Source organism: Sinocyclocheilus grahami, unplaced genomic scaffold (genome assembly GCF_001515645.1).
Source record: "Sinocyclocheilus grahami isolate Dianchi unplaced genomic scaffold, SAMN03320097.WGS_v1.1 scaffold825.1, whole genome shotgun sequence".
Classification (NCBI taxonomy): domain Eukaryota; kingdom Metazoa; phylum Chordata; class Actinopteri; order Cypriniformes; family Cyprinidae; genus Sinocyclocheilus; species Sinocyclocheilus grahami.
The window spans coordinates 167424-176735 of NW_015506004.1; the positions used below are offsets into that span (position 1 = coordinate 167424).

Consider the following 9312-nt stretch of genomic DNA (forward strand, 5'->3'; position numbering starts at 1 on the left):
ACACGCGCATCAGGAGGAATGTACACACTCACCAAAATAAAGGAGGAAAACTCCAATGGTGAATAAAGAGGCTTACAGTTAATAAAGAGAGCTTCCAAATGGATGGATCCGTTCAGCCAGGTTTCCGTGAAGCAAAGCACAGCAGAGTTTAGAACGTCCTTGTTTGTGTGGGTAAGAAGTAGTAGTTCGTCTGATTTATTTGCTAGGGAGCGGAGATTCGCCAGATGAATGCTCGAGTCCTAAAACCGCGCTGTCTTAACTTGCGTCGCCTGGAGCGCTTGTATAGTATCGCAGCTCCTCCGACTAAAATGTCCAGTAAAACTTCTGAATGTTCAAACATCTGCTAATTTATTGTGATTCTTGCATGAGAACGACTGAGCTGTTTGGCTCCTGAATCCTGAACGCAGCATAAAGCTCCTGGTCCTGAGGAAAATCTGCATCAAACATGTACAAGAGTTTATGCTGTGGACTCAACATATAGAAGCAAACAGAACCAGCATCACGGTCCACAAACACACCCAGTTTTCTGACGGACTCTGATTGAATTGATACAGTTTTTTTGTTGTGATGAGCCACATTTAAATGATCTGACAAACATAAACTCCACGACATCTTATTGTGTCCCAGACATACTGCGTAACTCGCTCCGTTCCTCCCCATTTCCTTACAGGCCACGCCCACATACACGTCTAGGCCAATCACATCCACCACAAAGAAGCAGCGTCTAATCAGTGGCTGGCGGCTCAGGACCTGGTTGCACATGTCGAATCTCTCGCCGTTAGCAGGAAGCTGCTGTTTCTCTTTCTGACAAGTGACCACAGTGTTGTTCTCGCTCAGATAGAGGTATTCATTAGCCGTCTGAGGGTCAAAGGTGAGCGCTACCAAATCTAAAAGCAGAGATTTATCAGAAAACTTCAGCTTATATGTTCAATTCACATTTAGAAATTCCCAATGCATAACGTCTCAAAGCAGCTTCACAGAAGGTGAATGTTTTTACATTAAAATCTTTCTACAATTACCTAATGTCTATAATTACATATGACATAATAAGCACGAGTAACAAGTCTTTCAGCTGTCTCCAGCAGCACATGCGTGTGGGTAGAGGACAAAATCATCCATATGCATGTTTAAACTCACATTTATCCAGTCCTGGTTGGTCACGGCATTCTCCTCCAGAGGAAATACTAGTTAGAGAATCACACCATTATAAAACATGAATGGATAGTCCCATTACAGAATGTACAACACATATACTTGTAACAATTTCCAAATACTTTGTCTGATTCAAATTTGTTAGCAAAATGTTTCTGAACAAATCTTCCAAGTGAATGGTACAGTCCTGTTGAGTTTCCTGCACTGATCTGTGTTACGCGTTCACTGTAGTCTCGTTCTAATAGTAGAGACATGACTGCTGTGGTAGTTTTAACCAAAACCTACCTATTGAACCTACTGAGCAATAATGCTAGATGATGTTTATGAATGGTAACCACCTACTGGTTTAACAATGTAACCTGTCAAAGTCCTCATTACTAGTCTCACGGATGAAGTGGATCAACCTACAAGCTACAGTACCTCAGTGAGGACAGATCATGCTGTAGATTCTGCTGTCCGATGTTTCCAAAATCATTATAGCGCAGGTCCAGCTCTCTCAGATATGAAGAATTGACTTTCAAAGATGACATCAGCTGATAAACTCCTCCTTTAATTTGACAGCCTGAAAGCCTGTAAAGCAAATCCTCTTTATCTATGTGTTTGGAATCAGAGATAAATGAGACAAATGATGTCTGTGGTTAGTTTGACTTACTTCAGAACTTCAAGATGACAGTTTGGGCTCTTCAGTCCATCTGAAATAACTTCCACTCCTGGATCCTGTAGAGGATTGTCGCTGAGGTCCAGGACTCTCAGATTCACGTTTTCTCCAGAGAGCACATCCCTGATCTGCTCCATGTCCTGACTCTGGAAGTTATTGTGGCTGAGGTTCAGAATCTGAATCAGGCAGTTGGGAGCACAGAGCGCCGTGGAAAGCTGCTGCAGTGCGGACAGACCCAGAGCATTGTGACTCAGGTCGAGATGAGTCAGGTGAGAGTTTGGTGATGTCAGGTAACGCGTCAGGATCCCACAGTGCTGCTCTGTAAATCCGCTTCCCTTGAGCCTGTCAATATTGCAATAAAACTGTTACGATTTAGCATTAAAACATTACAAGCTTGCCTTTAAACTGTTAAAAACTTGCATTGAAACACAATCTTGCATTAAAGGGTTAGTTCACCCAAACATTAGCCCATAAATTACTCACCCTCAAGTCATCCTGGGTGTATATGACTTTCTTCTTTCAGACGAATCCAGTCGGAGTTATATTAAAAATTGTCTTTGATCTCTCAAGCTGTTTAATGGCACTCAGCGGGTGTTGCATGCTTCAGTCCAAAAGAAGTGAAATAAAAAGCGCCCATCCATAATAAAAAGTGTCTCACACGGCTCCGGGGGGTGAACAAAGGTCTTCTGTAGCGAATCGATGCGTTTTTGTAAGAAAAATATCCATATTCAAAACGTAATAATCACTTCAATGTAGCTTGCGCTCACTGTTGTACACAGAAGCAGCTCCAGAAGGATGACGTATGAGTTCAGCGCTGCGCATGCACCGTGAGTCTCGTGAAAACCAGCGTTTGTTAACAGGAGCAAAGGAAGCAAAGTTTCCTTACTTTAGCAAAGGAAAACCAGTCTCCTCTTGGCTTATATCGAAATCCTCCGACATTCTTCTTTACAAATCCTCGTTTTGTACTTCTAATTCTTGACCGTTGTTTTGTTTTGATCTCTTCACTGTGTTTCCGCATTCGTCATTTCTGAACGCTGCATGCGCAAAGCCGACCTCATACGTCATCCTTCTGGAGCTGCTTCTGTGTACAACTGCTGGCGCAAGCTAGATTTAAGTGATTATTACGTTTTAAATATGGATATTTTTCTTACAAAAACGCATTGATTCGCTACAGAAGGCCTTTATTCACCCCCCGGAGCCGTGTGAGACACTTTTTTTATGGATGGCCGCTTTTTATTTCACTTCTTTTGGACTGATTCATGCAACATCCGCTGAGTGCCATGAAATAGCTTGAAAGATCAAAGAACATTTTTAATATAACTCTGACTGGATTCGTCTGAAAGAAGAAAGTCATACACACCTAGGGTGCCTCGGGGGTGAGTAATTTATGGGCTAATTTTCACTTTTGGGTGAAGTAACCCTTTAAAACTCTGCTATGATTTCAATTAAAACGGTTACAATCTTGCATTAAAACTGTTATGATTTCACATTAAAACTGTCACAATCTTGCATTACAACGGTTACAATCTTGAATTTAACTGCTGCAATTTTACTTTTAATCTCCGTTATATTCAAATTGGACTGGGAATATTTCATGAAACATTCTGAAGATGTTTAGCCTCACAGTACTTACAGAGCCTTTCTGAAGCGAGTGATGGCTGGGGAGAATCTCTGAAACCCGTCTAAGCGGATGTTGTATTTCCTGAGGTCAAACTCATCGTGTTTCGTATCTGACATCACAAACTGGTGAGCCAGAAGTGTGCACTGGAACAGTGTGAGGGGCTCTTTGCACTGCGAGCGTTTAAGATCATGCATTTCCTGTAAAAGTGACCGGTTCTTGAGCTCCACCAGGCAACGAACCAGACCGATGCATCTCTCAGAAGACAGACCTTGCCTCTTCAAAGACTTGATGTACGTGGCCACTTTTCTGTGATCATCTGAACTACTGCTCCAGACTGAAGGCAGGAATCCTTCAAGTAACTGTCTGCTGGAATCACAAGAAATCCCAAAGACAAAACAGTTAAAGAGGTCCAAGTGTCCATTTTTGCTTTCCAAGGCCTCATCAATCAAATTTTTGATGAAGTCACACAAATTAGAGTTGGGTCTCTTTTTAGCTGTAATCAGTTCCAGGGAGTCTTGTTTTCCTGATAGAAATTCTTGAAACGCAAACATGGCTGCAAAGAACTCCTGGACACTGAGATGCACAAAGCTGAAAAGTTTGGTCTTCTTATATCCAAATGTGCACTTTGAGACGCAGGTAATGACGCCGGGATACTGAGACGCTTCTTCAACAGTGATATCATATTTCTTCAAGTCTTCTTCTCTGAAGATGGCATTCTGTTCCTTCAGCTGCCTGTATGCCAGCTCTGCCAGTTTCATAATCACTTCTTTATGTGTCTGGAGAGCGTCTTGCTGTGACAGCTCTTCCACTTGGTATCTCTTGTGGCTCAGTCCACTCTGAATGAGCAGATAGTGGATGTACATTTCTGTCAGATTTGAGGGCATCTTTCTATATTTGTTTTGATTTTCGATGATGTCTTTGAGAACAACCGATGAAATCCAGCAAGACAGAGGTATGTGGCACAATATCCACAGGCTCTTTTGAGACTTTAGGTGACAGTAACCCTTTAAAACTCTGCTATGATTTCAATTAAAACGGTTACAATCTTGCATTAAAACTGTTATGATTTCACATTAAAACTGTTACAATCTTGCATATAACTGCTGCAATTTTCCTTTTAAACTGTTACAGTTTTGCATTTCACTGTTACAGTTTTACATTAAAACTGTCACAATCTTGCATTACAACGGTTACAATCTTGAATTTAACTGCTGCAATTTTACTTTTAATCTCCGTTATATTCAAATTGGACTGGGAATATTTCATGAAACATTCTGAAGAGCCTACAGTACTTACAGAGCCTTTCTGAAGTGTGTGATGGCTGGGGAGAATCTCTGAAACCCGTCTAAGCGGATGTTGTATTTCCTGAGGTCAAACTCATCGTGTTTCGTATCTGACATCACAAACTGGTGAGCCAGAAGTGTGCACTGGAACGGTGTGAGGGGCTCTTTGCACTGCGAGCGTTTAAGATCATGCATTTCCTGTAAAAGTGACCGGTTCTTGAGCTCCACCAGGCAACGAACCAGACCGATGCATCTCTCAGAAGACAGACCTTGCCTCTTCAAAGACTTGATGTACGTGGCCACTTTTCTGTGATCATCTGAACTACTGCTCCAGACTGAAGGCAGGAATCCTTCAAGTAACTGTCTGCTGGAATCACAAGAAATCCCAAAGACAAAACAGTTAAAGAGGTCCAAGTGTCCATTTTTGCTTTTCAAAGCCTCATCAATCAAATTTTTGAGAAAATCACACAAAGTTGACTTCTGCTTCTTTTTAGCTGTAATCAATTCCAGGGAGCCTTGTTTTCCTGATAGAAATTTTTGAAGCGCAAACATGGCTGCAAAGAATTCCTGGACACTGAGATGGACAAAGCTGAAAAGTTTGCTCTCGTAAAACAGAAATTTGCACACTGAGATACAGGTAATGACGCCGGGATACTGAGACGCTTCTTCAACAGTGATATCATATTTCTTCAAGTCTTCTTCTCTGAAGATGGCATTCTGTTCCTTCAGCTGCCTGTATGCCAGCTCTGCCAGTTTCATAATCACTTCTTTATGTTTCTGGAGAGCGTCTTGCTGTGACAGCTCTTCCACTTGATATTTCTTGTGGCTCAGTCCACTCTGAATGAGCAGATAGTGGATGTACATTTCTGTCAGATTCGATGGTACATTTCTATTTTTATTCCGATTTTCGATGATGTCTTTGAGAACAACCGATGAAATCCAACAAAACAGAGGTATGTGGCACAATATCCACAGGCTCTTTTGAGACTTTAGGTGACAGATAACTTCTTCGGTTAGCTTTGTATTCTCAAATTGCTTTTTGAAGTACTCCTCCTTTTGCTCATCTCTGAATCCTCTGATATGCGTGATGTACCCCTTTCGGAAGATCTCAGACGGAAGCTGTCCAGCTGCGACGGGACGGCTGGTGATCCACACGTGAGCGGACGGGAGAAGTTTTCCTCGCAGAAGGTTTACCAGAAGGACGTCCACTGTGGCTTCTTTAGTCACATCCGACAAAAGGCTGTTAAAGTTCAAACCCTTTTTATATTCATCCAGACCATCTAAGATGAACAGAACCTTCCTATTGCAGATCCATTCAGTGATCTGTTTTGCCTCTGTAAACTCAGGGTAAAACACACAGATCAGGTCAAAAAGACTCTGCTTTTCTTCCTCAAGCCAGTTCAGCTCTCTGAACGGGAAGAGAAACACAAAATCCAGATCTTGGTTTGATTCTCCGCTTGCCCAGTCGAGGACAAACTTCTGCACGGTGAACGTTTTCCCAATTCCAGCAATTCCTTTGGTCAGAACAGTCTTTATGGTTCTGTTCTCATCTGTGGGCGGTTGAAGGATTTGATTGTAGTTTATGTCCGTCGGTGCTGATGTGTTTAAATCATGCGTCGTCTCGATCTGCCAGATCTCATGTTCTCTGTTGATGGGGTCCGACTCGTCATTGATGATAGACAGTTGTGTGTAGATCTTGTTCAGAGAGACCGACTCCTTGATTCCTTGCAAAATCTGCTCAGATTCACTCCTCATTTTTGATTTCATTTTATTCTTTACTTTCTGAAGAACTTCTAAACATCAGGACAAAGTTGGAAAGTCATATCATTAACAGGAGCATCACGCTTATGAATAAACAGTGTTCTACAACTATTCTTACCATGTTTGTTTACTGAGGTAGAGTGGGACGCCTGTGGCTTAAAAAAACAAACATACATAAATATATGCAGTATAACATACGCAAAATCCATATCATAAACAAGAGTCTGCTGGAATCACAGTGTTCATCCAAGGCCACAACAATCACACAAATTAGACTTTGACCTCTTTTTAGCTGTAATTCATTTCTGTAATCATGATTTCTTGATAGGAATGACTCTCTGATGTCGTTCCAAAACTTTACGAGTTTCTTTCTTCTGCTGAACACAAAAGATGTTTTGAAGAATGTTGGGAACCAAACAGTTGACATCCATAGTGTGTTTCCATATAATGGAAGTAAATGGCTACCATCAACTGTTTAGTTCCTAACATTCTTCAAAATATCTTCTTTTGTGTTCAGCAGAAGAAAGAAACTCGTACAAGTTTGGAATGACTTCAGGGTGAGTAAATGACAGAATTTCCATTTTTGGGTGAATTATCACTTTAAATGTGTAACTCTACAAAATGTACATTACAGTATTTTAATGGTCAGACACTCACCACATGTTGGTTCATGATAACGCCACCAAATATGGTGTTTTCTGCCATGATTGGAGCAAATGCTGTACAACCGTCCTTCTGGTCAATTGCTAAGTTACACTGATTTGGGGTCTGAATCGGCAGTTGTCCATGTGATACAGAATTAGTATTATTATTATTATCATTATGTTGGGGAAGACTGTTATGCTTTTGAACTCTCATGTGTCCAGAATGTGTTTGAACGCCGTCAACATCTGTTTAAAAATAAATAAATAAAATACATAAATATCCAAAACGGTGTAAATATTATAGTAAAACATATTGAAGACTGAGAAACATAAGGAAATTATACATCTTCTCGTATGTTTGGTATGCATCTTTTTCCTGATTTTCTTCAGCGTGCACTTGACCCTTTTTAATACTTCTTTCTTTCCACGCTCTTTTAGTAGGGCCTCTGTGGTGTCTTCCAAACTCCCTGTTGTTCTGCAGCGGTGTGAAGAAAAAGATAGAGTTATATGTTCATGTACAAAAGCAAAAATTGTGTCCAAAATAAAGGTTGATGGCAGTATTCATAACACCTGCAAGCACATCATTAACAAACCTGATCACCATGGACTCATCATCAGTCTTCATTTATCATGCGTGAGACCCAAACTCAAATCCTGACTTTATATACAATTTATTTATAGGCCAGATAACATAACCCATAACCATAGCTCATAAATATGGCAACAAAAAGGCAACTAGTTGGAGAAACGGCATAACCAGAAATAACCATGCCACAAATGCCATTTATTCACAAAGTTTGAGCTACACAAAGAATTATATTCTGAGTGTGTTACAGTTGTTTTGATGTCTCTTGGCGAAATGGTCATCGAGTTTAATAGAATTAGAATATTACATACATTTACACAGCTAACAAATACAATGTAAATACCATAAAAAGAGCCTTGTGTCATGAAAGGGATCTTTTTTAGCAAAATATCAACGTCAGGTAAAACACTGCTAAATCCCAATCGAACTGGCTAAATAGACTATGTACCGTATTATCTTCTGGTATGGACTAGCAAATCATTTTTGTTATCAATAAATTGGTCAAACGGTTCTCGGAATGATTCGAATCGTTCAGAGCCTATTTTCCTATTAAGATTCATTGTTATGCTGTACACACACGCTATATAAACGTTAAAGGTTCGATTATCGCATCGTAATCGCAAAATGGCTACCTGTTCAAGAGCTTGTCGAGTCTCTTCTATACAATTTATTTATAGGCCAGATAACATAAATATGGCAACAAAAAGGCAACTAGTTGGAGAAACGCCAACCAAATAACCATGCCACAAATGCCATTTATTCACAAAGTTTGAGCTACACAAAGAATTATATTCTGAGTGTGTTACAGTTGTTTTGATGTCTCTTGGCGAAATGGTCATCGAGTTTAATAGAATTAGAATATTACATACATTTACACAGCTAACAAATACAATGTAAATACCATAAAAAGAGCCTTGTGTCATGAAAGGGATCTTTTTTAGCAAAATATCAACGTCAGGTAAAACACTGCTAAATCCCAATCGAACTGGCTAAATAGACTATGTACCGTATTATCTTCTGGTATGGACTAGCAAATCATTTTTGTTATCAATAAATTGGTCAAACGGTTCTCGGAATGATTCGAATCGTTCAGAGCCTATTTTCCTATTAAGATTCATTGTTATGCTGTACACACACGCTATATAAACGTTAAAGGTTCGATTATCGCATCGTAATCGCAAAATGGCTACCTGTTCAAGAGCTTGTCGAGTCTCTTCTTTAATAAAGAGAGGGTCTTCTCGTCCAGATCTTTGGTGATCGTCTTCACGCGCTCCATCACTGCACGTCCGTGTGACGCAGCTGCTCTGTGTGTCTAACCGTTCAAGTTTCAAACTGCAAAAGCGCGCCAAACAGCAACGCGCCAGATGAGGAGAATCTTCGTGAGGTATTGAGCTGGCGCGCGAAAAAAACAAAAACGCTTTCGATTCACACAAAACAAAACAGATACTTCAGTTATACTCCCGTCTTTCAGTTTCTGATGACTCCCGATGATGTTAGATTAGATAGCCTATTTATATTATATTATATGGCATTGTAATTTTATTTGAGCGAATTTCGTCCAACTGCTCTTTTCTGAATATGCCATTTGTATTCTTTGCTAAAGTAAA

At 40.2% G+C, this 9312-nt stretch overlaps 2 protein-coding genes across 2 annotated transcripts; both read right to left on the reverse strand.

Moving 5' to 3' along the window:
• On the reverse strand, positions 1–6037 carry LOC107562493 (NACHT, LRR and PYD domains-containing protein 12-like). The gene is made up of 5 exons (XM_016247125.1): positions 4728–6037; positions 1805–2152; positions 1573–1722; positions 1138–1184; positions 1–887 (listed from the first exon to the last, which is right to left on the reverse strand). Exons 1-5 carry the CDS (start codon positions 5576–5578, stop codon positions 349–351), a joined length of 1935 nt encoding a protein of 644 aa, XP_016102611.1. The 5' UTR covers positions 5579–6037; the 3' UTR covers positions 1–348.
• LOC107562487 (NACHT, LRR and PYD domains-containing protein 3-like) lies at positions 5610–8981 on the reverse strand. The gene is made up of 6 exons (XM_016247118.1): positions 8896–8981; positions 7464–7594; positions 7133–7365; positions 6594–6630; positions 5751–6507; positions 5610–5631 (listed from the first exon to the last, which is right to left on the reverse strand). Exons 1-6 carry the CDS (start codon positions 8979–8981, stop codon positions 5610–5612), a joined length of 1266 nt encoding a protein of 421 aa, XP_016102604.1.
• Between the last annotated feature and the right edge of the window lie 331 nt (positions 8982–9312).